This window comes from Aspergillus lucknowensis, assembly GCF_044049455.1.
Source record: "Aspergillus lucknowensis strain CBS 449.75 chromosome Unknown BJX67scaffold_39, whole genome shotgun sequence".
In the NCBI taxonomy this organism is placed as follows: Eukaryota; Fungi; Ascomycota; class Eurotiomycetes; order Eurotiales; family Aspergillaceae; genus Aspergillus; species Aspergillus lucknowensis.
This window is the reverse complement of record NW_027263583.1, coordinates 194745-222739: the sequence shown is the minus strand read 5'-3', so window position 1 is coordinate 222739 and position 27995 is coordinate 194745. Positions and strand designations below refer to the sequence as shown.

General features: G+C 52.7%; 12 protein-coding genes across 12 annotated transcripts; 8 read left to right on the top strand and 4 right to left on the bottom strand.

The window, feature by feature from the left end:
• The first annotated feature begins 19 nt into the window (after positions 1–19).
• BJX67DRAFT_208725 (uncharacterized protein) lies at positions 20–3231 on the top strand. The gene has a single exon (XM_071025539.1). The coding sequence runs from the start codon at positions 212–214 to the stop codon at positions 3005–3007; it is 2796 nt and encodes a 931-aa protein (XP_070883602.1). The 5' UTR covers positions 20–211; the 3' UTR covers positions 3008–3231.
• On the bottom strand, positions 3227–5118 carry BJX67DRAFT_361041 (bifunctional chorismate synthase/riboflavin reductase [NAD(P)H] ARO2). Its single transcript, XM_071029828.1, has 3 exons — positions 4917–5118; positions 4484–4845; positions 3227–4429 (listed from the first exon to the last, which is right to left on the bottom strand). The coding sequence occupies exons 1-3, from the start codon at positions 4949–4951 to the stop codon at positions 3594–3596; spliced, it is 1233 nt and encodes a 410-aa protein (XP_070883601.1). The 5' UTR covers positions 4952–5118; the 3' UTR covers positions 3227–3593.
• Positions 5119–5360: 242 nt separating this feature from the next.
• Positions 5361–6814, top strand: BJX67DRAFT_373794 (putative lipoate--protein ligase; the record flags this gene model as incomplete). The annotated part of the gene is made up of 3 exons (XM_071031449.1): positions 5361–6329; positions 6400–6507; positions 6569–6814. The coding sequence occupies 3 exons, from the start codon at positions 5361–5363 to the stop codon at positions 6812–6814; spliced, it is 1323 nt and encodes a 440-aa protein (XP_070883600.1).
• Positions 6815–7476: 662 nt separating this feature from the next.
• BJX67DRAFT_208745 (uncharacterized protein) lies at positions 7477–9400 on the top strand. Its single transcript, XM_071025540.1, has 2 exons — positions 7477–9043; positions 9101–9400. The coding sequence occupies exons 1-2, from the start codon at positions 7641–7643 to the stop codon at positions 9150–9152; spliced, it is 1455 nt and encodes a 484-aa protein (XP_070883599.1). The 5' UTR covers positions 7477–7640; the 3' UTR covers positions 9153–9400.
• Positions 9128–11768, top strand: BJX67DRAFT_389775 (glycoside hydrolase family 154 protein). The gene is made up of 2 exons (XM_071034546.1): positions 9128–10129; positions 10195–11768. Exons 1-2 carry the CDS (start codon positions 9648–9650, stop codon positions 11654–11656), a joined length of 1944 nt encoding a protein of 647 aa, XP_070883598.1. The 5' UTR covers positions 9128–9647; the 3' UTR covers positions 11657–11768.
• Positions 11769–12770: 1002 nt separating this feature from the next.
• BJX67DRAFT_208690 (sugar porter family MFS transporter) lies at positions 12771–14925 on the top strand. Its single transcript, XM_071025538.1, has 6 exons — positions 12771–12973; positions 13027–13103; positions 13154–13378; positions 13438–14421; positions 14488–14561; positions 14644–14925. Exons 1-6 carry the CDS (start codon positions 12878–12880, stop codon positions 14766–14768), a joined length of 1581 nt encoding a protein of 526 aa, XP_070883597.1. The 5' UTR covers positions 12771–12877; the 3' UTR covers positions 14769–14925.
• A 77-nt stretch (positions 14926–15002) lies between these two features.
• Positions 15003–18372, bottom strand: BJX67DRAFT_361030 (uncharacterized protein). The gene is made up of 3 exons (XM_071029827.1): positions 18129–18372; positions 17224–18066; positions 15003–17169 (listed from the first exon to the last, which is right to left on the bottom strand). Exons 1-3 carry the CDS (start codon positions 18252–18254, stop codon positions 15526–15528), a joined length of 2613 nt encoding a protein of 870 aa, XP_070883596.1. The 5' UTR covers positions 18255–18372; the 3' UTR covers positions 15003–15525.
• A 5-nt stretch (positions 18373–18377) lies between these two features.
• Positions 18378–19930, top strand: BJX67DRAFT_208507 (glycosyltransferase family protein). Its single transcript, XM_071025537.1, has 2 exons — positions 18378–18710; positions 18792–19930. The coding sequence occupies exons 1-2, from the start codon at positions 18627–18629 to the stop codon at positions 19551–19553; spliced, it is 846 nt and encodes a 281-aa protein (XP_070883595.1). The 5' UTR covers positions 18378–18626; the 3' UTR covers positions 19554–19930.
• Positions 19780–21379, top strand: BJX67DRAFT_207529 (SDR family NAD(P)-dependent oxidoreductase). The gene is made up of 10 exons (XM_071025530.1): positions 19780–20055; positions 20139–20283; positions 20360–20446; positions 20500–20562; positions 20623–20730; positions 20791–20842; positions 20894–20982; positions 21039–21101; positions 21169–21247; positions 21295–21379. The coding sequence occupies exons 1-10, from the start codon at positions 20006–20008 to the stop codon at positions 21318–21320; spliced, it is 762 nt and encodes a 253-aa protein (XP_070883594.1). The 5' UTR covers positions 19780–20005; the 3' UTR covers positions 21321–21379.
• A 39-nt stretch (positions 21380–21418) lies between these two features.
• BJX67DRAFT_361022 (methionyl-tRNA formyltransferase) lies at positions 21419–22880 on the bottom strand. The gene is made up of 4 exons (XM_071029826.1): positions 22549–22880; positions 22420–22490; positions 22239–22366; positions 21419–22180 (listed from the first exon to the last, which is right to left on the bottom strand). The coding sequence occupies exons 1-4, from the start codon at positions 22805–22807 to the stop codon at positions 21439–21441; spliced, it is 1200 nt and encodes a 399-aa protein (XP_070883593.1). The 5' UTR covers positions 22808–22880; the 3' UTR covers positions 21419–21438.
• Positions 22881–22913: 33 nt separating this feature from the next.
• On the top strand, positions 22914–26248 carry BJX67DRAFT_207982 (uncharacterized protein). The gene is made up of 5 exons (XM_071025533.1): positions 22914–23238; positions 23291–23384; positions 23444–24683; positions 24741–24772; positions 24824–26248. The coding sequence occupies exons 1-5, from the start codon at positions 22994–22996 to the stop codon at positions 25568–25570; spliced, it is 2358 nt and encodes a 785-aa protein (XP_070883592.1). The 5' UTR covers positions 22914–22993; the 3' UTR covers positions 25571–26248.
• Positions 26249–26357: 109 nt separating this feature from the next.
• On the bottom strand, positions 26358–27936 carry rho1 (Rho family GTPase RHO1). Its single transcript, XM_071025529.1, has 6 exons — positions 27858–27936; positions 27261–27328; positions 27160–27187; positions 26867–27064; positions 26679–26813; positions 26358–26619 (listed from the first exon to the last, which is right to left on the bottom strand). Exons 2-6 carry the CDS (start codon positions 27326–27328, stop codon positions 26467–26469), a joined length of 582 nt encoding a protein of 193 aa, XP_070883591.1. The 5' UTR covers positions 27858–27936; the 3' UTR covers positions 26358–26466.
• Between the last annotated feature and the right edge of the window lie 59 nt (positions 27937–27995).

Sequence of the window (27995 nt, the reverse complement as noted above, 5' to 3'; positions counted from 1 at the left end):
AATATTGAGGACTCTTCCTCGCTTTTGATGCGCTGGATCTCATCGAGAAAGCTCGTTTTCTTGCAAAGGCTGTTGGTACTGGCATATTTGCTTCCTCTTGGCTGTGCTGTCTCTGGGTTGAATGATCAGGCGATCCACAGCCTCCGATGTCTCATAGTTGGGTTGACCACCGCACTTTTGCCCAACTCCCTCGGACCTTGTGAACCTCTCCATGGATGGTCGCTCTTCTCGAATATCCCGAATGCACAGGGTAGTCGGTGCCAACTCGGCGTTGACACTCCTCTGCATTCTACACTTTGTCTCCCACAGCTTTGCGCGGATTCCCTATACGCCGTCGAGCCTCTTGTACTCCTTCCAGCAGAATAGTTCTTTCGCTTACCTGCTGCGGCCAGCAGATTCAAGCCGGGATCGGACGGAGTTTCTCTCGCTAGATGTGTCCAAAGCGCTGGACTCCGCTAACCCGTCGTATACGGTACTACTTAACGAAGCACCATTCCACAATGGCGGGGAGATAGCTCCATATGTCTCGGCTATTGATCAGGATGGTGTGGTGATGGTATATTCAGGTGACTGCTGGGGCTCGAAAAACTCGCCAGCGTTCTGGACTTTCGAACCCAATTCCGGCAGCCCAAGTGGTAATGGGACGTGGCGAGCGCTTCCCGTCCATGGGGAGGAAGGGCAGACAAGTCCTATTCATGGACCAAATTATCTGTCAGCTGGATTCGCCTACGCTCCCTCCAACACAACCAAGAGCTCCTTCTTCGCTTTCGGTGGCATGTGTCCGTGCCAAAGCGATACCAATGGCTCGTGGGTCACAGCAGCGAACTACTCTCAATTAATGACAGTATTGGATTTGTCCAGAACGGAGAACCGCTACCAGGCGACGACCGCTGGTGACCGTGCACCGCCTATCCCAGAGGCGGGTTTCACAATCACTCCCCTTCAAGCCACATATTCGTACTCCGAATATGAGCGGAGACAGCAGCAGAGTTTTCTTCTCATCGGTGGACATACTCAACAGGCATTTCTCAACATGTCTGAGCTCGCTATTTTCTCGGCGCCACAAAACAGCTGGAGCTTTGTCACTGTCGGGTCTGGTACTGATGCAGCGTTTATCGAGCCTCGTTCCGGCCACACCGCGGTCCTCTCACCGGATGGAAGCAAGGTGATTGTATTCGGGGGTTGGGTGGGAAATACAAGCGTTCCCGCAAACCCCCAGCTTGCTGTTCTGGAAATAGGAGGAGGTTTTGTGGGTGCCGGCGAATGGGCTTGGAGGGTACCATCAATGGAGAGCAATGGAATTCCAGAAGGGTCCGGATTATACGGACACGGTGCGACGATGCTTCCTGGTGGGGTTATGATGATTGCAGGAGGGTATGAAATACCGCAATTATCCAAGCGATCAGGAACTGGGCCTCAACTAAATTCTCAGACTCTCCTGTACGATGTGGGCTCCGACACGTGGCAATCTTCATACGAAAATCCAAATCTCACCTCCGCAAGAACGAATGGTGAATCATCAACATCCTCAGATCAAAGCTCTTCTTCCCGAAAGACTGGTCTGGGCGTGGGAATTGGTCTGGGTCTTCCTGCGGCTGCCGGTCTTGCGGCCTTCGCGTTCTATTTCTGTCGAAGGCGTAGAGCGCGCGAAAACCGCGACAAAGAAATCCGCAAACTGGCCTTGGGAGCGCAGAGAGCGCATTTCTGGGGAAGAGACGATCCGGAGATGGCTAGTAGTATCCGCAATCCTTCCTCCACGAGAGAATCATTCAACAGCGACTACCCTTGGTGCAGTAACAAAACCCAAAGCCTTGGTCGAAAGCCCGATTGGAAGGACCAGGGAGATGCAACCGCAGAAAGAACTGGGTTATTAGTGGGCGTCTACACCCCCAAGAAACTCAACGGACCGACGTTGAATGCCGGGGTTTACCGGGCTCCATATTACGACTATAGGAGAGGTGATACCGCCGGCGATATTCACCCTATTGACGAGCGCGACGAGGACGAGGCACACCGAACAGAAAGAACTGATACGCATGATTCTGCTGAATCGCTCACAGAGCAAGCATACGTTACAGCTCGAAACACTCGGGTTGGCGGAGTACACCCTCCTGACCTACTTCATTCTGGAGCTGCAACTGGGATTGCGGTGGGCAAGGATGGACGCCTGTCGCCCGATAAAGATGGACGGATTTCCTCCAGCCTCTCCGACTCCTCAGCGTCGTCGAAATCAACGAAGTCCGCCCGTCTATCCCCAACGATACTTACCAACACGCCAGTTTCCACTGCCGACGGAACCACCTTGTTGGATAAATCTGCCTTTGTGTCTAGGCACAACAGGGACGCTGTAGGCAGCCAGGACAGCTCAACATCGACAACTTCAGCATTTGAGAAGCGCTACTCTTCCGATTCATATTCTACCGCTCACTCAACACTATCTCAACGACAAGCAGAGGGAGAATATCTTCTCCAAGAAGGTCCTAAGCAACCCCTTTCCTTGAATCCCTTTAGCACTAAATCAGCCACCTCCACTCGACCAAAAGCCTCGGAGTGGATCGGGGGTATACGACGAGTACTTTCTGTATCACGGAAGCCACCGGCAGTTCTTGAGGGCTCCAGTGCCGTGTCAGGGCCGTCTAGCACCGAGAGTAAGGGCACGGCTACCCGGACGCTTACAACTGGACCACTGATTCCTCGGAGATCTGTGAGCGCATCAGCGGAACTGTTTAGGCGGAAGCAAGGCGCCAAAGACTGGGGCGTTGGTAATCGGGTCTCGCAAGAAACGGGCTTCCAGACGGCTCGTTCTACCCGCGATGATTTCGGGCTAGATGGGCTTATCGACCTCGATAGTGACGAAGATTGGGACGTTGAGGGAGCCGCCGAAGGCCGCCGAGTGCAAGTCACCTTCACAGTACCAAGAGAGAAGCTGAGGGTTGTCAATGCCACGGCGGGCGATATGGATGACCTGTCCGAGAAGTCGGTCAGCCGAAGCAATAGTTCATCGTGAGCCGGTTTCTCACGACGTATTCTTTTCCCTGTCCTTCTGGTTGTTGGAATTCCTCTCATTTCAACGCATAACCGGGGGTCAAGCCGGGGCAGGATGTTGGGGCAAAGGAAAGGGTTATAAGTTAACCTCTTTCCCTTTCCTGGCTCTTCCCGCTTGTTGTTGGATTCTGATGGACGCTTTGGGTATGCTTGGGTGTTCAAAGCTCAAGGTGGAGTGGCCTTTTTTTTTTTTTTTTTTGGCTTTGTTTCGCTTTGGTTCTTGTTTGCTTTAAATTTCTTCTTTGGATGTTTTATGAGATTGTTATGCCCGTGACGACGCTGGCTAGCACGATAAGCTACTCGAGAATCATGGTGTGAATGGAAACGAATGATGAGACTAACAGAGACGCTTTCATCCAAGATAGCATAGTCGGAGCCTGATGTTCAAGGCTCAGAAGTAAGTTGAATTATCCAAGTGACAATTCCAGTCTATCGACGCTATGCGAGAATAATCGAGATACATGGATTGAAGTAGAGTACTTTTAGCAAAAGGGAAATAGTCATAATGCGCATTACTGTAATCAATCCATAGAGGAAGCTAAGATTTCTTAATTTGTCCCTGTCGTAGGCCGGGTAGGAATGGTCTTTGGTAACGGTGGGAGAAGGGTCTTTGCGCTCTCACGCGCATACTGAGCCAGCAGGGCGTCCATGACGACGAGGGCAGACATAGCCTCGACAATGGGCACAGCACGCGGGACAACGCACGGGTCGTGACGGCCCTTGGCTTCCAGGATCCCGTCACCGAAATCGTAAGTGGCTGTTTGCTGGGCCTGGCCGATTGTCGCGGGGGGCTTGAAGGCGATACGGAAGTAGATCGAGGCGCCGTTGGAGATGCCGCCCTGGATACCGCCGGAGTTGTTGGTTTTGGTGACGAGGCGTTGCGTCGAGGAGCTGGTGGCGCCGAGTTTTGTCTCGACTTCGGCGGCCACGAAGGGGTCATTGTGCGTTGAGCCGGGGACTTCGCAACCACCGAAGCCAGAGCCAATCTCGAAGCCCTTTGTTGCGGGGATGCTGAGCATTGCGTGGGCAAGCTTGGCCTCGAGCTTGTCGAAACAGGGTTCGCCGAGCCCTACGGGGACGTTGCGGATTACGCAGGTCACGGTGCCACCGATGCTGTCATTGTTGTCGCGGTAGTGCTCGATGACCTTTGTCATGCGGGCTGCGGCGTCTTCGTTCGGGCAGCGCGTCGGGGCGAAAGAGTCGACGCGGTTGCGGTCGATCTTCTCGATTAGGTCCAAAAAGGCTGGGTTCGTGGAGGGGGTAGGATGGTCGGCGGTAGGGGGGAAGAGGTGTTCGTTACCGACGGAGCTGACGAAGGCGACAATTTCAACGCCGTGCGAAAGGCGTAGGTACTTTTCCGCGATGGCTCCGGCGGCGACGCGACCTGTAATTCATGGCCTCTTAGCATTCGCACTCGACATACTCGAGGACGGCTCACCAATTGTCTCCCGCGCACTACTTCGTCCACCACCGCTGCTGGCCTTGACGCCATACTTCTCGAGATAGGTGAAATCCGCATGACTGGGGCGGGGGAACAGGTCCATGGTCTTGTTGCCATAATCCTTGGGGCGCTGGTCCTCGTTGCGCACGACCATGCCAATTGGAGTGCCCAGAGTGACGCCAAACTCTGTTCCCGATTGAATCTCAACGCGGTCTTTCTCATTGCGGGGTGTCGTCAGGGCACTTTGACCTGGTCGTCGCCGAGTCATCTGGGGTTGGATATCGTCCTCAGTGAGTTCCATGCCCGGAGGACACCCATCGACGATGCAACCCACTGAGCGGCAGTGAGATTCACCGTAGCTAATAAAGACATCCTCATCAGATCAAGACCATGTGTAGAGGGGTAGGAATCTGGGGAGAAAAAACCATACGTGGTGACTCGGAAGTATTCACCCCACGTCGACATCGCGTACAGTCGATCTCTTTGGTATCTAGCCGTTCGAATTCCCCTCGGCTTTGTTATATATGCTATCGCCGGAGTATGAGAGCGCCTTGAGCAAATCAAATAGTCGACAATTGAAAGGGAGACACGATTGATTGCGAGCAACTTCTGGTTCTTCGAGAGTGACTCGAAGAGTGGGATATTTTTCGGTCGATCAGTCACTGCCCAACTCGGTTTAGCTCCCGGTGATCGGAGGCAAATCGCATGGATGGCATCTGTATTTAATCTGGTCGGTGTATGGTACGATACGGTACGGTACCTAAGGCCTCAGTAATCCAAGTTCCCGACAGCAAAGAACTCCGATTCCGATGACAAAAAATAAAAACAATCAAACGACGCTCTCGCCTCATCTGTCTCCCCGGAACCATCATCAATGCTTCTAAATATCCGGGGCTCATGCTGGAAAGCGTCCCGTTATAGGAGAGACCGTGGCAGCCTCCTCGTCCGGTTCAATTCCTCTTTTCCCTCCAGCCACTTCGCTCGGCTCGCCTCTCGTCCAGCTTCCATCCACCAGATCTACCAGTCCGTATCAACTGATCCCTATGTGAACCTTTCCATCGAGCACTTTCTGCTAGAGCATGCTCCTCCCGATTCGAGCATACTCTTCTTATACGTCAATCGACCGTGCGTCGTGATTGGGAGGAACCAGAATCCTTGGTTGGAGACTAACCTGCGAAAACTGCAGAGCGGCCAGGATCATGGAGGCAACGATAGTAGCAACGATGCTGCAGTTTTCGTCCGACGGCGTTCCGGGGGCGGTGCTGTCTTCCACGATACTGGCAACTTGAATTACAGTGTGATATCCCCCCGGGCCGCGTTTACGCGGAACAAGCATGCGGAGATGATGGTGCGCGCATTGCACCGTGTTGGAGCGGTCAGTACAAGCGTCAATGGTCGCCACGATATTGTCATGTCGATGGATATGGGCCAGCCGCGGAAAGTTTCTGGGTCAGCCTTCAAGCTGACAAGGTTTCGGGCTTTGCATCACGGCACATGCCTGCTCGATTCGCCGAACATCGACAATTTGGGATCCTTTCTCCGCTCTCCGGCAAGGGATTACATCAAAGCCAAGGGGGTCGAGAGTGTCCGATCTCCGGTGGCCAATGTATCTTCCGCGATGGGTGATGCACCGGCCCCCTTTTCGATCCAGGCGGTGATTGCCAGTGTGATGGAGGAGTTTGCGCAACTCTATCAGGCAAATCCGGATGCGGTTCGACGTGCTCAACGAGCCTATGCTGTTAAACCGGAGTTATATGCAGGAGACAACTGGGTAGCTGGAGCTGTGGGTGATTCAGAGGCATACGGGGAAGCCGAGATCACAAAGGGCTTAGACGAGTTGACAGTGGGTCTTCCTTTCCCCATTACCAGGCCGAACCTTCCAGAGGAGAAGATCCGCTAACTACCAACGCCAGTCATTGGAATGGAAGTACACCCAGACACCCCAGTTTACGTTTTCTACGTACCCTATTGAGGAAGATCCTCGCGAACGACCAGCTCTTCCTTCTTCCTTACCACCTTCGGTGAGATCACTCAGTCGACCTTTTAATTTATTTCAAGACCCCTCAAGCTGATTATGATGAGGCACGCGCGTTTCTACGCGTAAAACATGGCGCTATCATCGAAAGCTGTATCTCCACCTCCATGGACCCATTGCTTGCTGCGGAGCAGGCAAGTCGTGTACATGAAGCCCTAAACGAACGCAAACTACATGAGCTGCAGCTGCACCAGTGGATAGATCTTCTGCTCAGCCGCCTTTCCACAGACGAAGAGCCAGAGAGCATTCGAGAGTTGGCGATGTTTATCGCGACCCAGTTCGGCTGTTCATAGCTCACGTCTGTACGATAGGTAGATACACTCCAGTACAAGACCAACAGGCGATCACGGATATAACGATGAATGTGCCGATGTCTCCGGTTCGCCTTATCCGGTTGGCCTTACGCATGCCTACATTTTCAAGGGAACATCAACCTAGAGAATTCCAGGGATCGCCGTACATGCAGTCACACCCGCAACTCCTGGTGCACTTCGAGGCTTACTGACGCCCGAATGATGCTGAGGCCTGCATGCAAGGCTTGAGGGCTCAACAATGAGTCATCTGATGATATTCACGTCACTGCCGGCCAATCTACTGGTTGCTTTAGACAAGGCCTTCGGACGGCGTTCTTCGGGTTAATGCGCAATGACCGCGTGCAGCCCGAGCTCCTCGAAGCCACAAATAGAAGAGAGAATGCCACTGTAAGAATGGGCGCATCGAATATGATGTTGAACAGGAGCCCTGGGGCTGAAGTTGTGCTTTTTCTCAGAGCCTTATCCCCATCGACCATTCTTATGCGGCCTCTTCATATCAATCAACCCCCGCATCGTTCAGCCTCGTAAATTCCTCGTCTTCCCAATGGTCCCACCTTCGAAATAACCAAATGATGCAAGCACATCACTCATGCATGTTTGCTTGAACGCACCAATGGTAATCCTTTTAGGTTGAGCAGTCGGTTGTCCTCGGCAAGCAGGAGCAGAAAGAAGAAGCAGAAGCATTTTTCGTTAGGCACGCAAATATCGTTATAAAGATGTTCTATTTCGCTGCTCCAAATGCTGGTAATATATCACCACAACCTTCTGATCCATTATTTTATCATCCATATTCATCGTTGGCACCATGTCCCAGGCACCCCGAACTCACCGCGCGAGCTCAAGCTCGAGTAAGACTGTTACTCCGTCACGTTTGCCGATTAGTTCTTCAGTCGCCTCTCGAGGCTTCGCTCCAACTAGTAGGACCACGCTCCCACAGCCTTGGGTACCCAGTACCGATAACAGCGCTACCGTCCAATCCGGCCACGGCAGTACTCCTATTGCCGAAGTCTGGAAGCAAGAGGTGCAGCGGCGTCAGGAATTTTACAGTGAATTCTCGGAGAAGATAAGGATTGTCGATGGCTACGAGCAAAGGGCGATATCAGCAGAGAGAGAACTGAAGAAGCAGAAGGAAGCGAGAGCCACGCTCGAAGAGGAGCTCAAATCACTCACTGGTCGACTGGACGGCATCGCGAACGACAACTCCACACTCCAGAAAAATCTGGAATCAACTACACGTCAACTCATCGTCGAGCGAGATGGGCTGAAGGCGGCCCAGACCGAGAATGAGAAACTTGAAAGGGATGTGGCATCACTCAGCAGCCGTCTAGAAACTATGGAAAAGGAGGCTGCCGAGCAAAAGGCTCAGCTGACCAAGGAGAAAGAAAATCGAGCTAGTTTGGACGAAATTGTGAATAGGCTGAATCTTGAGCTGACGGCAGTCAATGCAGAGAAACAGAATCTCCTCCAGGATGTGAAAGCGGCTGAGCAGCGTGGGAGACTTGGAGGATATGAGCGATTCGCGGGCGAGCTGCGCAGTTGTTTAGAAGGAATTGAGCAAGGAGCCAAGCAAATGCTTGATGCAGAACAAAAATACAACAATCTCCTCGAAAAGCAGTGTAGGCTTGAAGCACAGAATTGCGACCTACAGGCAGCACTTGCGATTCAGAACGACCGGGTGACGGCCGTTGAACGTCAAATACAGAAATGCAAGGAAGACATACTGGACGAGCTAGAGCAAGGACGGATGGAGCTTGCAGACTCAATGATTCAACACAACTCAGTCATCGAAAAGCTAAGGGAACAAAATGAGCAGCTGGAAGGTCGCCGCCAACAACGGTACGAGGAAGTTCAACGACGAATCGATAACCTTGAAAACAGCATTGCCGGGCTCCAACAAGGATGCTTGAAGCTGCATAACCGCGAGAAGGAGGATCATCTCACCCTAGCCGCCAAAGTGGAAGGGGCACTGACGACACGGTGTGAGCAGCTGAAGGTGCTTGAAGAGAGGGACCGTTATATTCAAGAAGCACTGGACCAACTAGGGTCCAAGTTCGAAGACGCGATGCATGCGAGTCAGCTCCAAGGTCCGCCAGTTGCGAACCATGGAGGTTCGAATCTCCCTTCGATCTCGCTACCCGTCGCTGGACTCAACCTAGAAATGGCTAGGTATGGTGTCCTCCGCAAGAAAGGGACTGGAGAGCGTCACTTGTAGGTCAATCTTCTTTTCGAGACCTGCAAGGAGTTCTTGCTGATTGGAAACAACAGAGTTGAGTACAAAGAATCGCCGCTGTCCAGTGTGAAAGCAATTCCTTCGTAGCACAGAATCTCAGCTCTCGCTCAGTTGTGGCTCGAGCGTCATCCAATGCGATGCGATGTATTATTGGGACATGAGACCGATCAGGAGTTCGCTCGTTGTCTGCAGATGTTCATGCCATCCAGCGGGATATTTCATGCTTCTTCCGACTTTGGCCCTGGTTAGCTTTTGCAAGACGTCCAGTCGCTCATCATGGGTGGGAAAATTCGCTCCACCTATGAGAATGCGCGTGTGAAGATGCTTTTGGCGGAACCGAGTCCTTGTCTCTTCTGATTTCTGATTTCAGCAAGTCTCCCATGCCGGTCCATTTCTCTCTTGACATCGCTCCCGGCTAAATGGCCGATCGACACGTTCTGTTTTCCGCACGTCGGCCTTTCACCCGAACCCCGAGCTATGGAGATGTAGTTAGACGGACCTATATAGAGAGCCACTGAGGGGCAACCCCGGGCCTCCAATCCCTTTGTTTTGTGTAGCCCACTCAGAACCAGCTGCCAAAGAATGTCCGTTCACGCGAATGGGAGGACTCCCACTCAGCCCTTCTGCCAGTCCCCTTTCCTGACTCGCAGCGACCTCCAAGATGCTTGCAAAGCTCTTCTAGATCCCCTCGTACCCCGCTTCACGCCTGGAGGCAGTCGCGTCAAGATCGGCTCCTCGACGACTCGGTTCGATGAGGGCGGCGCTCAGATTGAAGGGTTTGCCCGTCCATTATGGGGCCTTGCCTCTTTGTTGGGGGGTGGTTGCGATTATGCGGCAGCGTCTCGTTGGCGTGACGGATTCATACAAGGAACTGACCCTGCAAGTCCAGAATTCTGGGGAGATATTGAAGACCTGGATCAGCGCATGGTGGAAATGTGCCCGATCGGATTTGCGCTGGCAGTCGCTCCGCATGTATTCTGGGATCCGTTGACCAACAAGCAGAAGGAGAATGTAGCAAATTGGCTAGCAAGCATCAATGAGCGTGAGATGCCGAATACAAACTGGTATGTGTGCTCCGCTGCTGAGGCAATCCCCAGCAGGCAATGCTCACAAATTCTGTCGTGCGCAGGCTTTGGTTCCGAGTCTTCGCAAACCTCGGTCTGCGAAGGAATGGGGCTCCATATTCACTCCCTCGTATTGAGGCCGATATGGATCACTTGGATACCTTCCATGTAGGTGGAGGTTGGAGCAACGATGGGCCCAAAAGCCATCACCAGATGGACTACTATTCCGGATCATTCGCAATCCAGTTCTTGCAGCTCCTCTACTCCAAACTAGCCGGGGACTTCGATCAACCGCGTGCAGAACGCTACCGAGAACGTGCTCAGCAGTTTGCGCTCGATTTTGTATATTACTTCGATCCCGACGGCCGTTCGATCCCCTTCGGAAGATCCATGACATACCGGTTCGCCATGGTTGGGTTCTGGGGCGCATTGGCCTTTGCAGATGTTGCTCCTCCTGCGCCGCTTACCTGGGGCATAGTAAAGGGCATCTTGCTTCGGCACTTCCGATGGTGGGCGACCCAGGAAGACATGTTCAACAACGACGGAACGTTGAACCTGGGGTTCTCCTACGCGAACATGTATCTGACGGAGAATTACAACTCCCCCGGCTCTCCGTACTGGTGTTGCCTGTCCTTTGTTCCTCTTGCTTTACCCGAGTCCCATCTCTTTTGGGCGGCTAAAGAGGAGGCCTACCCGACGTCACTTTCACCGGTCGTAGCCCTCAAGTATCCAAAGCACATCGTGGTCCACCGGGGTGGGCACACTTTCCTGCTCTCATCTGGACAGGCGTGTCATTATCCCGTCAGAGCAATTCAGGCCAAGTACGGCAAATTCGCCTATAGTGCCTCCTTTGGGTACTCGGTGCCCACCGGTGGCTACCAGCTGGAGCAGCATGCTCCCGACAGTATGCTAGCCCTGTCAGAAGACGGAGGCGATATCTGGCAAACCCGCAGAGTTGTTGAGAACGCACGCATCGAATACCGGGAAAACGTCCCCGTCTTGATCTCGGATTGGAGACCTTGGTCTGATGTCGAGGTCGAGACGTTCCTCATCCCCCCCATCGATGGGAGCGAGAACTGGCACATCCGTGCCCATCGTGTCCGCAGCGGACGGGATCTTCAAACCTCAGAAGGAGCATTCGCGATCTACGGATGCCAAAGCAGCAACGGCCGTATTCTCGGGCCCTTCACGGACCCTTCCACCCCTTCATCCGAGGGGATATTGGCGGAATCGCAACGTGCACTTACTGTTTCCTCTGCCGGTGCAGTCGGTATAGTGGGCCTACAATCAGCCGAACGCGCAGGAAGGGTTGTCTTAGCAGACCCGAATTCAAACCTGCTCCACGGGCGGACCCTTCTGCCTTCTCTGGGGGCGGATGTGAAATCAGGAACGCAGGTCTGGTTCGTGAGTGCGGTGTTTGCCCTGCCAGCTCATGGGAATGGCGAGAACTGGCAAGAGATTTGGCTCGAGAAATGGAATAAACCTCCTGCCCTCCCAGAGTGGTTGAAGAAGCTGGTGGAAACCTGATGTTTTCTTTTGCTTTCTAGATGTCTTTGCAATTGAGCAGTTAGAATGGGACGGAAGAATCCCTCATGTTGCCGTTCCGCTTGTAGATTCTCCAACTCAGACAAGCCATCTGCATCTCCCCAGGATTTCCAAGGCTGAAGGGACCTCCAAAACGCCGGTGTTCCGGACTTAGCACGCGCTCGCTGACAGCTTCTCCGCACCAAGCTCTCCTCTCCCTTGTCTGATGATGGTCCGCTCAGTGGTGGAGATGAAATCCAGCAGTGCCCGGGCACATCGACATCGTCAGTCTCTTGGCGTCTCGCGGGGCTCGATATTGATGGATTTTGGACCATGGGTGCGCTTCCAACCAGCTCTTAGTCCGCTGCGAAGCCTGACCGACAGACAGTCTTTTCTTCCATGCCCATGTCGCCAAGTCGACTGCAAGACAACTCGAAGCTGGATAAATTCAGAAAATATGCACCAATCACTGCCCGCCCGGCAGATATCCTGCTTCCCTCTTGGTCTGCTTCCCCGCAATGGCACGTTGCTCGTGTTGGCGCTTGTTCTTCACGTTTTTCGCCATTTCCCCGACGTTCCGTCCAACCCCAGCAATTCCAGACCCCAGCTCGCTGTCAAACCATCTCGCTTGGCATCCTCTCAGTGGTCCTGGTGATGATTAGACTCCTCCGCCCAGCTCCTGTGGGTTCCGAACCCCAACTCCCCGGCTGATAATTTGTTCTCAGCACGGCGTGACCTCCTTTTCCTCACTGTCCCTGCCACACGGTTGACCACCAATCCCCCTCCTTCGCAAAGCCACTGGCTTGCTCAGCGCCGGTTGATGCCCAGTTTGACTGAACACGGGCTGGTTGCGCATGGGATTCGTGGAATCTAGTTTCTGCGTCGGCTCCCACGATTCCTCGGCAGACACACTCCCAAGATGCTTCTGGATCAAAGACCGACGTTTTGGCTGCACCGCTACCGCCGTTGGTCGGTCGGCTATCCAGTGTGGTTCGCGTCAAGACCTATAACTACCTGAGCCGATCCCCTGTCGGGAGAATAGTGACCCGGGGCCTGACATCTTTCCTGACCCGTGTTCACTGAGAGTCCAGCAGTGCACGATTGTTGCTGAAGGCCGGCCTCGCCTGCTCATTGAGAATCGAGAACCCTGTCGGACCTCCCATCCTTCTACCTGTGTGATTCGGCATCGCATTAACGCCAAAACGACGTTCATAAATCGCAGTCATGTCGTTCCTTCTAAAGAAGCTCGTCCACAATGAGGCGATGCGAACAGACCCTCCCGAGATCTACGGGTGGAGGGTTTACGCTTTAGCATGCTCAGTGAGCCCAATCATCCAGGCAATGCTTTTCTGCAATACTCATCGAATGCACAGGCATGTTTTGGAGGTATGTTGTTTGGAATGGAAACCGGAATCATCGGCGGTGTCCTCACCATGGATCCGTTCAAAGAGTACGATATTCTCTCATTTTCTGCCTTTCGCAACTGACAGTCCTGGCCAGCAAATACGGATTGAACGGCCTGAGCGACACGGGGGAGGCCGATCTTTCTGCCAATATTGTGTCGACCCTGCAGGCAGGGTGCTTCTTCGGTGCTCTGGCGGCTTCTCCCATTTCCGATAGGTATGGAAGAAGGCTCGGCTTGATCACTGCCTCCTTTGTGGCTCTCGTTGGAGTCATTATGCAGGTTGCAGCCAGCGGCCACTTGGAAGCTATGTATATTGGACGGTAAGCTTCGTCTTTCGGAATCAGAATCAGGCAAGACGGCAGTTTAACCTTCAGCGCAGTCTGCTTTGCGGCATCGGTGTTGGCTTCGCGTCGATGGTCAACCCGCTCTACGTCTCCGAAAACTCCCCGCGTGCTATCCGTGGTGGTCTCACCGGCCTCTACCAGCTCTTTATCACGATGGGGATTATGCTTGCCTTCTGGATCAACTATGGTTCCCTCCTCCACATCAGCGGCGCAGCGCAGTACCTGGTTCCCCTTGCCATGCAAGGTCTACCCGCTATCCTCCTCCTGATTGGCATGCTCCTCTGCAACGAGTCGCCTCGTTGGTTGGCAAAGCAAGACCGCTGGGAAGAAGCGCGTGCAACCCTCTCTCGCGTCCGCAACCTCCCATCGAACCATCCCTACGTGGAGGAGGAATTTCAAGACATTGTCCGCCAGCTCGAGTTTGAGCGTCAACTTATTGCTGGTTCCAGTTTGGTCGATCTCCTCAAAGAAATGTTTTTGATTGCGGGTAACCGCAACCGTGCGCTCATCAGTATCTTCCTCATGGTTTGCCAGCAAATGACCGGCACAAACGCAATCAACTACTATGCTCCCCAGATCTTCGAGAACCTGGGTATCACTGGCAGCGCCAATGGTCTATTCGCCACTGGTGTTTACGGTATCGTCAAGGTAGTCGGATGCGCCTGTTTCCTCGTCTTCGTCGCCGACTCCCTCGGTCGACGGCGCTCTCTCCTCTGGACTTCCATTGCTCAAGGCCTCACCATGCTATACATCGGTCTGTACGTGCGGATCGCACCCCCGAAGGAAGGCGAACCCGTCATCCCCGCCGGCTACGTTGCACTTGTGTGTATCTTCCTCTTCGCTGCGTGCTTCCAGTTTGGATGGGGCCCTGTCTGCTGGATCTACGTCTCCGAAATCCCAACCACACGACTTCGCAGTCTGAACGTCTCCTTCGCCGCTGCCACGCAGTGGCTGTTCAACTTCGTTGTTGCCCGCGCCGTGCCGAGTATGTTAGCCACCGTTGGTGCTAACGGATACGGGTACGGCCCCCAAGTAAACCACCAAGGCAACCCACCCGCAAGATAAGCTAACAAGGCAACCCACAGAACGTATCTTATTTTCGCCAGCTTCTGTATCAGCATGTTCTTCTTCGTCTGGTTCTTCGTCCCAGAGACAAAGGGTACGTTCGCCTTTTATCCGACGCCCCTTTTTTTGGGGGGGTGGGGGTGAAATCTTGCTAACCGACTGTCCTCTCTATCCAGGCCTCTCCCTCGAAAAGATGGACGAAGTATTCGGCGTCAGCCACGGAGACGTCAAGTCGAACCCCGACGACGCTCCTCCCACGGAAGGGAAAACAGAGGAGGTTCGCCTCGAGAGGACTGTGTAAAGGCCCTGGAAGGTCTCGTCGAAATTCCGTCTGTTCAGGGTTATGATATCCCCCTCTGTTTTTGTTCCAGGCGGCACCTAAAACTCAGCCGGCCCTTCCTTGCCTTCTAGATCATCTCAGGTTCGATGAATTTTATTCGTTAGCTGTCGGGATATGCTGAGCGGGAGGGCTAAATAGTTACTACGGTGCTGTATTTGGTAGTATGTGGTAGATTTAATGAATCATTGATTTGCCATTGCTGTGTATCGCTATTCATAAATCTTCGTCACGTCATATCATATGCTTTCGCTTTCCATAGGGTCCTCGTTCAACCATGGCCTCCCACTGTGCACTCGAAAAGTACAGTACTCTGTATGTCTGCATGCATGTATACAACATGAAGGGAAAAAAAGTATGTCAGGAAACTAGGCCAAAAACAATGTTACCGCGTTGCACGAATCGCCAAAAGCAAGGCCAACATAAACAAGCGAGGTTGAAGCGATATAGACCGTCCAGCCACCAGATAATCAACAGAACAAATCCGACTAATAGAGAGCAATATCCTGTAGTGTAGGTATCAAGTGCCGCCGCCAAAAAGGAGATGAAACCAGGAGACTCCGAGCGTAGCCATGCTAGAAAGAGGAAACGCTGAAAAGCGAGATCGCAAGACAAGGAATGGAGCAGGGGGGGCAACGTGGGGGGGAAGATGGACAGATGGGTGTCCAGATGGAAAGGTGGAGGAATGGGCGTATGGATGCATGGAGAGGAATCTTGAAAACTAACGGAGTCCTCTCCTGCGGACCCCGCCAGCTATTGATGTCTGATTCGGATTTTGAAGCCGCTGAGACTGGCTCCTTGTCATGCGTCGGGAAGGACCATCGTCAAGGCTGAGGCCGCCAATTCCGGGACCGAGTTCAGACCGCCTTGGAGAGAAAAAAGTATCATTAACGTTGCGTCCATAACGGATATTTCGGATTGTGTTGTTTGTTGCTGTGGTTGCGGTAGTCATGGTTGTTTCTGTATCTGAATCGCGGTCGAAGTCTGGGTCGAATGCACTGGCGTCGTTGTGTTTTAGGCTCTTGAGGCTAAAGCTATGGCCTTTATCGTTGTTTTGAAAAGAAGGTCGGCCGTCGTATGCCGCGAATGGGAGTTGGTACTGAGTTTGGGGATTGTTCGACATAAAGCTTGAGCTGGGGGCTGTCGAGGAGAAAGAGAGAGATGGTGGGCCGGTGGTGGATGAAGGAGAACCAAAGCGCTGGAGCTCATTGCGTTTGCCTGCTCTTGACCTGGGCGAGTCGTCGATACTGGTGGCGCTTGGAGAGAATGGGGGGCCTGGTTGTTGCTCTTGCGATGAGCCAGCACTGGTAGTGCAAGCTGCGCGATAAAGAGCCAGCAGACCGAGTGCTTCTTGGACAGACATAAAAATCAAAAGGAGCTTGCCATATCTGTCGAAGTAATGTCGTTCATGCGATAGCCCCGGAAGATACCCTCCAAGATGGATGGCTGCTGCAAATTCTGCGAAATATACTAGTAGTTCCATTCCATTCCACTGTCGAATGGGTTGCTTCACACTTTCTAAGAGAGAGAATCCAGCAGTGAGGCTTGCACTGCCCAGAGAGGCCACTTCAATATAGTCACCAGGAACGGAGATAAGCTCATACTGTGAGAGATTCCACGCTATGATAGAGACAACCAGTAGCCATAGGCGAACACACTGAGATACAAAGGCCCCTCTTAAGTCAGCAGACTGCGAGGGCTGAGGGTTTGAATTTTCGGGACCGGCCGGCTGCCACGCATCGTCCTGGTCCTCTGGTGACTTGATGGTAAAGGTTCGATCAAAAAGATTCTCAAGTCCGGTTGAAGCATGATCGCTCATTGGAAAGAATTTCGGCGGTGCAAATACGGGATCTGGTGAGCCGTTATTGCGTCCCCAGGTTGTGGAAGACTGGACAGGGCTACGATGGAATGGATTGCGTTCGACAACTTGCTCGATTGGCTTCTGACGCTGCGAGGGCTGGTTCCGCAGATTCCACGACGGTGGTTTCGGTGCGGGGGGGAGGGATCCATAAAATGGCGTCGGGCCATTGAGAATACTCATCTGGTCTCTCTGATGCACGGTCGAAGCTGGTCGGAAGTCGTGTTGTATAGACGGAGTCCAGTCCATGTCGTCGACCTCGGGAGGTGGAGTCGGGATTGCGCGTTCCTCCTGAGCGCTTCGGGGTGTCGCCAGCTTTTCAAGAGGGAAGCGTGGGGTGGCCTGCTGTGCCTGTCCATAGGGGGTGTAGAAATGTTGACTTTTACTGGTGGTGGGTTGGGGCGATGGTGCTGTTTTTCGAGTGGGAGTTGAGGTGGGAGTCGGGTCTGACCAATTAACGAGCGGACGAGTATCGTAGCGGACGATGCGTCTAGATATGATGACAGACTAGAAGTTATGTAAGTATCGCGGACTCAAGGAGGCACAAAGGCCAAGACTTACGAGAATCGTGAAGAGAACCATGAAAGCGTGGAGAGCCGGCGGCAAGGTAGCATCAAGGCCGCTGGAGGAAGGATCTCTGAGAACAGCCCAGAAGGCGCATCGCACGACCATGACAATGAGCTGAACTCTATAGTATTCACCAAGACCCACGAAGCGACCACCTTGCCCTTCAACTTTCAATCGTAGCTTCGGGTTCCACCACAGAGAGAGAATGCCGATAACAAGAGCGAAACCAGCATATGGTGCCAAGTCGACAAGGCAATGATCCGGGAGACGGCGTGTCTGCAAGGTCTGTTGAAAACATGATGCGACCAAACGCGACGATAAAAGTTGACGCACATCGCGGAGCGGTGCACCCACAGCCAGAGCGCTCGTCAGGTCCCAGGCAAGTTGGCCCGCAACACTAGCCCAGTAACATATTGCACCTGCGAATACTAGAAGACTTCGCCAATTCCATTGCCGCGCTCGCCGCGCCGCTTTTCCCGCCTTACTTCTGTCCATCATGCGTCGTAGGTGATCCGACTTGGCTTCGTAGCCAGTCCGACGAATGCGCTCCTTTACTCGGGGTTCACACTTGTCGCATACCTGCGGGTACCGCTCCTCGAGGCTCTTTCGAAACTTAGGATAATCTCGCTCATAGGCGCTATAGTTCGGGTCGTCGGACGACGGGAGATACGAGGCCAAAGCACAGGTGAATAGATGTTGGTTTCGGACGCACTGAGCACAAAACAGGTCCGAGCCGGTCAAACCCAGGTCGGCGGACTCGAATCCATGGCTTGACGAGCCGGGCGTAAGGGCATCCGGGTTTGTCTCTGCAGTGGGAGGATCGGTAATTTCTCCATTCTAGAGAGAGGTGCTATGTTAGTGGTATAGCGGGGAAGTGCCCGGAAAAGCAAGTGACGTACTTCATCTAGGTAGTTGACAGCCTCGCAATGTTTACATCGCCACTTTCGGACGGGGCCTTTGTTCGGCTGAGCAGAGCGGCGGCCGCAGTAGAAGCAGCTAAGTCGCTTTGAAAAGAGGGGAGCCATGTTTTGGAGGACATCTGATGGGAGGAGAGAATGGAGATGAGAGGAGAGAGGAGAGAGTGTTTACTCGGCGGTTGCAAAAAAAAAAACAAAGTCAAGGAGAGAAAGCTGCACAGACCACGTGCACGCCAACAACCTGGAGCAACACTACCATCCACAACAACACAAATCTTGCTATTCACTGTTACCTTTTTCCCTATTCGATTGCCCTCGAGTGAATGAATCGCGCCGGGAGACGACGGAGCAACTCCACTAGAGCGGTACGTCTTTCATGATGCCTGCGACCCTCGCCCTTCTACATCTTCCTTTGACACCTCACTCTTACACCCGCCCTGGGAACCCCGTCTGAGCTCGGGCTCCTCGATTGTCGTCTGAATGGCGCTGTTTGAGTCGCCTCTCACAGGCCTTCTCGCCTGGTTTCTCTTTTGTGGAGTTCTAGGGCTTATCTCAGCGATCCTGGTATGTCTATTTGTACCCCCCAAATCACCCACTTCATGATTTCCAGTCCCTAAAGATTGAAACTGACATTGCGAAATGCAGTTCCTTCGCGCCCTTGCTGTCTCCCAGCACACTGCGGTGCCCAGATGGCGCCCCAAACGCTCTTCAGTTCACCTCCTCGTTGTCCTGGGCAGTGGTGGCCACACGGCGGAGATGTTGTCCATGCTCCGGCGCATGCAGCTCGACCCGACCAAATACACCTACCGCACCTACGTCGTAAGCTCAGGCGACAACTTCAGCGCAACAAAGGCAGCTGAATTCGAATCGACCCTCCTCAACCGCGGCGAGACACAATCCTACACAATCGTTACCGTCCCTCGCGCTCGCAAAGTCCACCAATCCTACCTCACAGCTCCGTTCTCAACCCTCCAATCCTTCTATTCCTGCCTCATGGTCTTGTGCGGGCTCCATCCAGACCAACAAGCCCGACTACGCGAACTCCCGTCACCCTACCCGGATATAATACTCACCAATGGGCCCGCGACGGCCGTCTGCGTCATACTAGCTGCAAGACTTCTGCGGCTGTATTGCTATTGCCTGAGCTTTTTGTTCTTCGGCCGAATACACTTGCGCCCGAGTTCGGTAGCCGACACAAAGGCGAGTGGAAAGGCCCCGGCATCGGGAGAATTCCGACTCCGCACGATCTTTGTGGAATCATGGGCACGGGTCACGACATTGAGCCTGTCGGGCAAGATTCTCCTACCGTTTGCCGATCGGTTTTTAGTTCAGTGGCCTGCGTTGGAGGGGAGAAGAGCATGGTGGGGGATGAGGAAGACTGAGTACGTGGGATTCCTTGTCGATTGATTCTCTCCGACAACGGCCACCAGTAGATCATTGAACAAGAATACAAACCACTACCCAAACTAGTACCAAGATGGGTTGTTTTTCAAAGTGTACCGTCATACATCGTGGAACTCGACCGTCAGTAGCCGAGGTTCCCCAGGGCCCCGCGCTGAAGGGACCGGAAAGATCATCGAGACCGCGACTGAGAATTAACGGGCTGGTCCATTGGAGAGACGGCTGTTCCGCCAGGGAGTCCGGGCCCCAAACTCACCTCCGACAAATCCCACTGGTAGATGCTTTGCCGTGGAAGAGCTTCTTCCATTCACTGACTCGAACGCAGCTCCCCTCACTACCCCGCCTCAAGATAAAGAGAAGCATTTGGTCTTCCAGGTCATTCCTACCTGATATTACAATACTCCTAGACTTTCCTTCGCTTCCTAAACCTATACCCCTGACTCCATTCGTATACCAGCATGCCATACTCACTGCAAAACCGCAACGTCCTCGTCACCGCAGGCTCGAGGTAAGAAAGCTAACCCGTTCGCTTGACCCAGTCGCAGTCGAGATGGAGAGAGCTAAAACGTGACCCCTGATTACATCCTCTAGGGGACTAGGCGCTCTCGTCGCTCAGAAGTTCGCAGCGGAAGGCTGCAATGTCGCGATCAATTACTTCTCGAGCAAAGACGCGGCGGAGAAGATAGCCTCCGACATCCAGGCGCAGTACAAGGTCAAAGCGATTACAATTCAGGGAGTATGTCTTAATATCATTATATTGTACGGGCTATATTAGGTTCAGTGGCTGATCCAAGAGTGTTCGTTTGGTGTAGGATGCGAGCATCCAGAACGATTGTCAAAGGATGGTCCGGACAGCAATCGAACAGCTTGGGGGCCTTGATATTCTAGTTTCGAATGCTGTGGGTCTAAATTGAGGAGGAGCTGTGAGGGGACAAGCTAATGCGCTCGCCAGGGCTGGACCAAGATTACTGTGTTTAACGATCTGGACGCCACGGGCGATGAGGATTGGGATAAAGTACGCAGGCGGGCGTTATTCCCTGATCGAGAGATCTACGAAAACTGACGTACGTTGCAGTGCTGGTCCGCCAACGTAAAGGGCCACCTATGGCTCTTTAAGGCGGCACTCCCCACGTTCAGGGCCAATCCTGATGGTGGCGTTTTCCTCTTGACCTCCTCGGCCGCGGTATGTTTCCTTCCCAGTGACAGTAACATAAGGGCTGAGTTCGCTGACCGTTTGGTCTAGGCTGTTTCCTCAACGGGAAGTAGCTTGCCATATTCAGTTACAAAGGCGGCAGGTAAGTGTCGTCTCGTGCGACATGGGTTCGGACTTGACTGAGCGAAGACAGGCTTGCACTTGATCAAGTGCCTTGCGCAAACTCAGGGGAACAAGGTTCGCGTCAACGCGGTCCTACCAGGTCTCCTGCTCACCGACTGGGTACGTCCTTATAGTTCTCAGCAAGGAGAACGAACACAATGCTAAGTCAAGCACAGGGGTTGCGATTCCCTCAAGAGAAGATCGATCTCTATAAAGCCAAGGCTCCCCTTAACACCGTGGTATGAAATCCTCGCAACTGCACGAACAAATCTTGCGTGAATGCTGATGTTCCCCGCCATCAACCAGCCGGAAGTGGAAGACACAGCCGATGCATACATCACGTTAGCTAAGAATTCATCGATGACGGGACAGGCCGTCCAGATAGGTAAGCCTTCGCCGAATATTGTCTGGGAACTGTAGCTAATTCTGCAGATTCTGGCTTTGCGATGAACTACTAAGCCCCAGACAAGAACGTATTAGTCGCATACGATGAGTTCATTGAGATCGCGCAATCGCTGGAAATGGTATCATGAAGTTAGATATACATAAAAATACACTACATACTTCCTTTTTCGCTCAGCAAAGAGGGTTATGGAAAGCGGCGAATGAGCCATCGTTCGACGAGAAGGTTCGGCTGCCGACCATGCGAGCCTTGAGAGCAGCTCGGAGAGCATCCGCATATGGCTGCCCTTCCACCTTCATTTGGTGAATCCGAATCAGCCTCCCGTCTCTGGCGAAGACATATACTCCCTTTCCTGAATCAGCCTTAACTGTGTGCTCTCCATCTATGAAGGGTAGTCCCGGAACCAAGGCGAATGCCTCGCAGCCTTTGAGAGGCTGCACCTCTTCAATTTCACCGAAAATGACTCTCCGTTGTTGAAAAGTTGGGGTAGAGCCAGATGGTGCGCCGACGACGAGAGACTTGCTCCAGAGAGGCCCCAATACCCGATGTCGTCGGTTTATATCCAAGCAAGTCCATTTTCCCCAGTCAATATGCCTATCCTCCGGCCTAATCTTCGTCGCATGGATTAGATCTTTCTGCCCTGCAGATGAGTACCAGCCCGCATCCTCGATTGGTGGGACAAATAGCCCCTTTTGGATCCCCTCTACCAGCATCTCTGCACTTTTGGGAGACACAATCCCCAGCAATTGTGGAACAGTGCACGTATCAGGGTTCGGTATCTCAAATCCCGGAGGAGGAGTTTGCGCCAATATCGTCCCGTGATCGAAGTTCTGGAGATGTAGCGTTTGGAGCGTAACTCCAGTTGTGGTTCTACCAGCTAGGAGAGTGTGGTGAAGCGGTGCAGGGCCACGGAAGCTGCAAAAATCCCCTCTTTTAGCATAGACCAGATAATCGGAGGCGTAAATAAACATACTCAGGAAGTAGCGAGGGATGGACATTCAGGCCTCCGTATTTCGCGCCATTGAGGATTCGCGGAGGCACAAACAACCCAAAGGATACGGCCACTACCAGATTAATCGGCCCTTCAGGGAGTACAGGGGGCTAAGACCGTGAGTTTTCCTGTGGACGCCACACAGGGACAGAAAAATATTTACCTTCCAACCCGTAAATGTATCGATCTCATGGATGGGTAGCGCCAGTTCCGCTGCGACTGCTTTGATGGGGACTATTGGATTGCATTATCAGATACCGACAGCTATGCAAAATCCTCCATGGGAGATCACCTTCCCGTATGCGCTTCAGACCTCTTCCCACTCTTTTCCCAGGCCTGCAGACGACATCAATTGACGCAATCCGATCGGGTCGTTTCACATGCTCAGCGTGGAGAGCCCGCAAAGAAGCTATGCTGAACTCATCCGATCCGCAGAAGAGTATTCGGAGGGGGTCATAGGCCTTCGTCGAGACCGATCGGGGTGTGAACGAAGGAAACAAACGGGACCGTCGATACAAAAGGAGCAAGGCAGGACCCCTCGAAACAAGCATGGCGTTGGCGGCGGCTCAACCAGTGCCTCGCGCTCCTCGTGAAGCTCCCGAGAGCTCCCCGTCGGATGATCCAAACCGCCACGTGATGTCACTGCCACCCGCAAGCCGAATCGCGGGGATGAACAACAACCTGCACGACGGCGTGGCTGCGATATTGTGGGCTGAGCCTCACAGTGTTATGATGCCATGCCGGAGGGCGACGCTTCTCCTGTTATTCCCGCGCAGCTTTCGTTTCTCGCTATTTACAACCCGCGACTCGGAACAACAGATGAGACGATACGGGACCAGGTGGTCTTCTACACGTCAAGATCCGACATTACTCAACGACAGGACACTCCAGCCGCTGCAAGCGAATACAAAAGCGGCAATGATGACTGGAATGACAGGTTGCGTCAGATAGGACTGGCGCAGGGTATGGTGAGCTTCGCCAGGTGGGAACAGCTACTTAGACGCATGGAAAAGCGCGGGCTAAGGGTATACCAGGAACTTTTCAGAGGGAAAAGCCGTCGATTACGTGGAAACAGAGAAGTCGCAAATTGTCTTACATGAGCTGGAGAAAGACTGGTGGGTTCTGGCGGTACGCACAGCCCACGTATTGAGCCGACTATCTGACTAGATGCTGAAAAAAATTCATAGTCTGTTGACCTAACCCGACTTCCCGCGGACTCTAGCCATGGATCATCCTCGAAAAGAGATATGACAGAAGCCGCTTTTAACTACTCTTCGAGGGAGATGGCTCCTCCCCAACTCCTCATCCAGCAACTCCGTCGAGCGCATTCAATCTTCCTCCTTCACCACGCATCAAGTCTCGATGTCCTTTATAAGAGTGCTGGCAGGTCCACGTTTTGTGTCTTTCTTGAGAACTTTTGGTTTAAGTTTGCGTGGAATTGGGAAGTCCTTCTCTCTGGCAATCCCGCAGTCGAGATCTACAACGGCGTGAAGCTCTCCGCTGGCGGCGAGCTTGGGTTCGGAGTGGGCGAGGAAGAGTGGGGCTCGGGAGAAAGAGAGGTACTTGAAGACTTTGTTTCAAGGACAGATGGTCTTATAGATCTGGTCGTGTCCCGCTTTGGCGACCCATACGATCCAACCCAAGAGACAAGCAAGCCCGAAGGCGATGCCGAGGACCGATGGCTTGGCTCAGATGTTTGTCCTCGACCTTCAGATGGTGTCGTATTTTCCGGGGTGGGAGCTATCGCAAGGCAATCTCTTGTGCCCGTCTCCCAGTGGATTGAATTGATATACAGATACGATACAGATGCGTATGGTGTCGGTGAGGACCCAACTTCTCGGCGACAGCGAAAACGTAGGAAACGAAAACGGGGTACGATCACTGGGAAGCCTACCGAAGAGCAAGCTCTTCCCTCTGACGTCTCAGAAGAAGCCGTTCCCGATCGCCCCTTTTCCCCAGGTATTCCCCAACCACTTGTTAGGGCAACCCCATCACCGCAGCCGCGCCCAAACGAATCCGAGGAAAAGACAAAACCACCAGTGGGGGATGAGAGCCCCGAATGCCCCAGCGATAGGCCAAGCAACTGGATGACAACGGGGACGGAGACCTTCGTGAAGTATGTCACTCTGGGTTATGGCACCTCATGGAGTCTCTCATCCGGCTCTTCCAGTCCACGCCCTCGAACCGAAGTACCAAAGAGAGAAGACGACTCAAATAAAGCACGCAACCATAGTAAAGAAGGTAGCCGTGATCAACCGCGGTATTACAACCATGGTCGGTATATCATCGGTTTACAAGATAGCAAGACCAGTCCAGACGTTGTCCTGGAAGAAACAGAACAACCGATGGATTCCGTCAGTAAGGCCGAAAAGATCGTCAAGAGAACGATACACGTCCACATGGCAGAGTCCGAGTACAAATCAACAGGTAAGCCCATAATAGACCGTAATAAACCTTGACCATAGCTAACCACCATACCCACAGGCGCTATACAGCTCCGAGTTATCGTATACGTAGTAAGTCCCCATTCCTCAATATCAACGCGCTCATAACACTAACAACAGCAGCACCAACCATTCATATACGTCTTCCTTTTCGACAACGCAGCGCCTATGCTCTCGGATCCCTCCCTTTACCACCGCATCCATCACCAGCTCGGTCCCCTCCAAAAGCCACTCAGCACCTCCACATCCCCATCAACAGTAGCATCTCGCATCTCAAACACATCCGAGTCCGGCCTCAATGCCCAACAACGCCAACTTCCCGTTTACGACCTCGTCTACGACCCACACAACCTCTCCATTCGCTCGTCCATTCCCAACATCCCAGACCTCATCTTCCACAACCAAACGTCACGCCTCTCCGACCCTCCACCTCTCTCCCGTGTGGAGACAATAAGCCTCCAGCACCGCCTCCTAACAACCTATATTGAAACCCGCTCCCGTCCTCTAGAGCTCGAGCGAACCTGCAAAACCAGTCGGGGGTGGTGGATCGTCTGGGTCCGTGTTTCTTCCCGGCCTGATACCCTCAATCCCAATCTGGTTCCTTCCGAGCAGGAGAACCATAAACAACAAGAAGCGTTCATAATCCACCAAGCGAGTGATCATCCGTCCGCTTCTTCCGGCCACGCGCGGAATACAAGTAGTATTAGTGGTGGAAGTGGCGCGCGGTTTTTCAGGGATCTCGGCGGAGCATCATCGTCTGGGCAATCGCTGCAAGGCTCGCGGATGGATACAGGACCTGCTAAGCTTGTTGAGGGGTTGAATCTGGATGCACGGCGGTATATTAAGAATCTGCTTAATTTGAACAGATAGAATAGTATTGGTCGGAATTGGTGCGTCAGAGATCTCAGGAATGTATGAATATATTCATATTCTAGTGGGATTCGGCGAGTCTTTTTCACAACCATCAGTCTTGCGTAGGTATAATGCATCAAGTTTTGCAAGGACGCAATTGAGGGCAAACGGTCTATTAAAAATGTCCTTTGCTCTTGCTTGGTATCCTTTGGTATCCTCAATAAAACCCACGGGAGGCTGTCACGCGAACTTTGAGCGCAATAGAATCAAGACTGGCCAGGGAGCGTTACAGGAAGCCAACAACAGAAGATATTTCCATGCCATTCTCTTTAACCAAAAGAAATAAAACGGAAACGGGAATTAGACTTTGCCGGGGAAATTCGCATGGGATAGGAATGTTCTATCAGACGATGGGATTCCAACTTGCTTGATCAGACCCCTTTCTAGTTTGTTTGCTTGGAGTCGATGCAAGAAGCCGCCATCCCCAGTCGGCCGTTGCCAGTCTAGACTACTCGGTCAAAGTAATGCAGACCAAACCCTCTGTTAGGAGATCTCTCGCCGTCCATGGGTAGAGAATCAAGGTTTCCCAAAGGGTGCGATGGAGCAAGGGTAAAGAGAAAACGTGAAAGCCCACAAGGTTATGACAACGCCTCCCTAGAAAAAGAAGTCTGCAAAGAAGAAAGTCGACCAACTGCATAGCCAGATAATCCCATGACGCTCATGTGCCCGTGATTGAATATTAATCACACTCGCATCAGGCGCATAGTACCGGCACACTCACACAAGCGCCAACGGAAATCCCTCGCCCCTTGTAAGATAACAAAACATAAACGGTCAAATATTCGAGACGCTTATCCGTTCGTATAATCTCCGTGTGGAACGGTCATTTGCCAAGGTATGGGGAATAGACTAGTTTACAGAATGCGACACTTCTTCTTGCTCTTGTGGGTCTTGGTCAAGAGAGCAGCACGGGTGGCAGCCTCAAAAACCTCGCGAACGCCCTCATTGGTTCGTGCAGAGCACTCGAGGTACTTGTAGGCTCCGATCTTCTTGCGGACTTCCTCACCCTACGAACAAGTCAGTAACCCAGTCCAGTTTCCTGCTCACAGTGTCTGCTGAATCTTACCTGTTCAGGGGCAACGGGCTTCTGAGAGGTCTTGTGGAGCTCTTCGAGCGTCTTTGGGTCATGACGGAGATCCTTCTTACATCCAACAAGGATGATAGGCAGACCTTGGCAGAAGTGAAGAACCTCAGAGATCCACTATTGCACAGTTAGTAAGAGGTCGATGGGAGCTCGTTCCAAGGCAACCTTACCTTCTCCTGCACGTTGTCGAGAGAGTCTGGTGAGTCGACAGCGAAGCAGATCAGGATGACATGGGAGTCAGGGTAGGAGAGAGGGCGGAGACGGTCATAATCTTCCTGGCCAGCAGTATCCCAAAGAGCAAGCTCAACGTGCTTGCCATCGACCTCAACATCGGCAACGTAGTTCTCGAAGACGGTGGGAACATAGACCTACGAGTACAGCTGTTAGACGAGGAAAAGATTACGCAGGTTGTCGAGCCTCGTTCGACGGGACTTCGTGGTAATGGGGAGTGGTGGGAGCCAACCTCAGGGAAAGTGCCCTTGGAGAACACACTGGAACGAGAAAAATCGTTGGTTAATGCAAGTTGTTCAGCCTCTCCTCGGAAGGTAGCGGGAAAAGACTCACATCAACAGACAGGTCTTACCGCAGGCACCATCGCCAACGATGACAAGCTTGCGGCGGATCTCGGCCATCTTGAAACGAAAATTAGCCGACAAAGCAGAATAAATTGGTTTCTAGCCAAGATTGAAGCAGACTAATTTTGGAGAGACAAGAGAAAGGCAGAATCGTGAGATAGTGGATGGGTGGTGGATGATTGTTGACGGTTGGGAAAGGGACAAGTCAGACACCCCGAGGAAAAGGGTTATCACGTACGTTGCAGGGAGCAGGCGCAGCAGCTCGAATGAATATCGGGGAGCTAGTGAGGGAGAGATGCCGGGACAAGAAGTGGAAAGAATTTGTAAGGGGACAATTTGAAAGAAAAAAAAATAAAGGAAGATGTCCCAGGGGAATGGGGGTGGTGACGGAGAGTGCTTGATAAATGGGAAGGGTGAGAATGAGGAGGTGGTGGAAAGAGGCGGTTAGTGAGTTCCGAAGCAGCGCACTGGGCAAGGTGGAAGTTACCACAGTTTATCAGCGTTCAATTGGCTCGACCCCTTAAAGAGTTTAGCAGCTCTTTCGAGGTTGACTAAGTAACCTGGGAAAAAGAAAGAAGATTATTACTTTAAATATTGTCTTTCTGGGCTCTGAAACAGCGACAATACGACTGCATACATAGGAAGGTGGCGCAGCAGAAATGTGGCTGTGAATTTGTTTGTTTTCCTTCCCAATGACGAAAATGATGAAATCCCTTCCAGAAGC

Bases quoted from the DNA above. Each gene is read 5' to 3' on its own strand.
- rho1 (XM_071025529.1), bottom strand. From the start codon at position 27,328: ATGGCCGAGATCCGCCGCAAGCTTGTCATCGTTGGCGATGGTGCCTGC. The intron at 26,814-26,866 runs GTAAGGTTGCCT...ACTGTGCAATAG, and splicing joins TCGACAACGTGCAGGAGAAG to TGGATCTCTGAGGTTCTTCA. The intron at 26,620-26,678 runs GTAAGATTCAGC...ACTTGTTCGTAG, and splicing joins AGCCCGTTGCCCCTGAACAG to GGTGAGGAAGTCCGCAAGAA.
- BJX67DRAFT_208725 (XM_071025539.1), top strand. From the start codon at position 212: ATGGATGGTCGCTCTTCTCGAATATCCCGAATGCACAGGGTAGTCGGT.
- BJX67DRAFT_361041 (XM_071029828.1), bottom strand. From the start codon at position 4,951: ATGTCGACGTGGGGTGAATACTTCCGAGTCACCAC. The intron at 4,846-4,916 runs GTATGGTTTTTT...TGTCTTTATTAG, and splicing joins GAATACTTCCGAGTCACCAC to CTACGGTGAATCTCACTGCC. The intron at 4,430-4,483 runs GTGAGCCGTCCT...CATGAATTACAG, and splicing joins TAGTGCGCGGGAGACAATTG to GTCGCGTCGCCGCCGGAGCC.
- BJX67DRAFT_208507 (XM_071025537.1), top strand. From the start codon at position 18,627: ATGGCGCTGTTTGAGTCGCCTCTCACAGGCCTTCTCGCCTGGTTTCTC. The intron at 18,711-18,791 runs GTATGTCTATTT...TGCGAAATGCAG, and splicing joins GGCTTATCTCAGCGATCCTG to TTCCTTCGCGCCCTTGCTGT.
- BJX67DRAFT_207982 (XM_071025533.1), top strand. From the start codon at position 22,994: ATGCCGGAGGGCGACGCTTCTCCTGTTATTCCCGCGCAGCTTTCGTTT. The intron at 23,239-23,290 runs GTGGGAACAGCT...AGGGTATACCAG, and splicing joins GGTATGGTGAGCTTCGCCAG to GAACTTTTCAGAGGGAAAAG. The intron at 24,773-24,823 runs GTAAGTCCCCAT...TAACAACAGCAG, and splicing joins TCCGAGTTATCGTATACGTA to CACCAACCATTCATATACGT.
- BJX67DRAFT_361022 (XM_071029826.1), bottom strand. From the start codon at position 22,807: ATGCTTGTTTCGAGGGGTCCTGCCTTGCTCCTTTTGTATCGACGGTCC. The intron at 22,491-22,548 runs GTGATCTCCCAT...GCAATCCAATAG, and splicing joins TCTGAAGCGCATACGGGAAG to TCCCCATCAAAGCAGTCGCA. The intron at 22,367-22,419 runs GTAAATATTTTT...TCACGGTCTTAG, and splicing joins ATACATTTACGGGTTGGAAG to CCCCCTGTACTCCCTGAAGG.
- BJX67DRAFT_207529 (XM_071025530.1), top strand. From the start codon at position 20,006: ATGCCATACTCACTGCAAAACCGCAACGTCCTCGTCACCGCAGGCTCG. The intron at 20,447-20,499 runs GTGGGTCTAAAT...TGCGCTCGCCAG, and splicing joins ATATTCTAGTTTCGAATGCT to GGCTGGACCAAGATTACTGT. The intron at 20,731-20,790 runs GTATGTTTCCTT...CGTTTGGTCTAG, and splicing joins TCTTGACCTCCTCGGCCGCG to GCTGTTTCCTCAACGGGAAG.
- BJX67DRAFT_208745 (XM_071025540.1), top strand. From the start codon at position 7,641: ATGTCCCAGGCACCCCGAACTCACCGCGCGAGCTCAAGCTCGAGTAAG. The intron at 9,044-9,100 runs GTAGGTCAATCT...TGGAAACAACAG, and splicing joins GGGACTGGAGAGCGTCACTT to AGTTGAGTACAAAGAATCGC.
- BJX67DRAFT_361030 (XM_071029827.1), bottom strand. From the start codon at position 18,254: ATGGCTCCCCTCTTTTCAAAGCGACTTAGCTGCTTCTACTGCGGCCGC. The intron at 18,067-18,128 runs GTACGTCACTTG...ACCTCTCTCTAG, and splicing joins CTGTCAACTACCTAGATGAA to AATGGAGAAATTACCGATCC. The intron at 17,170-17,223 runs GTAAGTCTTGGC...CATAACTTCTAG, and splicing joins TGGTTCTCTTCACGATTCTC to TCTGTCATCATATCTAGACG.
- BJX67DRAFT_208690 (XM_071025538.1), top strand. From the start codon at position 12,878: ATGTCGTTCCTTCTAAAGAAGCTCGTCCACAATGAGGCGATGCGAACA. The intron at 12,974-13,026 runs GTGAGCCCAATC...TCGAATGCACAG, and splicing joins TTTACGCTTTAGCATGCTCA to GCATGTTTTGGAGGTATGTT. The intron at 14,422-14,487 runs GTACGGCCCCCA...GGCAACCCACAG, and splicing joins GTTGGTGCTAACGGATACGG to AACGTATCTTATTTTCGCCA.
- BJX67DRAFT_389775 (XM_071034546.1), top strand. From the start codon at position 9,648: ATGTCCGTTCACGCGAATGGGAGGACTCCCACTCAGCCCTTCTGCCAG. The intron at 10,130-10,194 runs GTATGTGTGCTC...TGTCGTGCGCAG, and splicing joins GAGATGCCGAATACAAACTG to GCTTTGGTTCCGAGTCTTCG.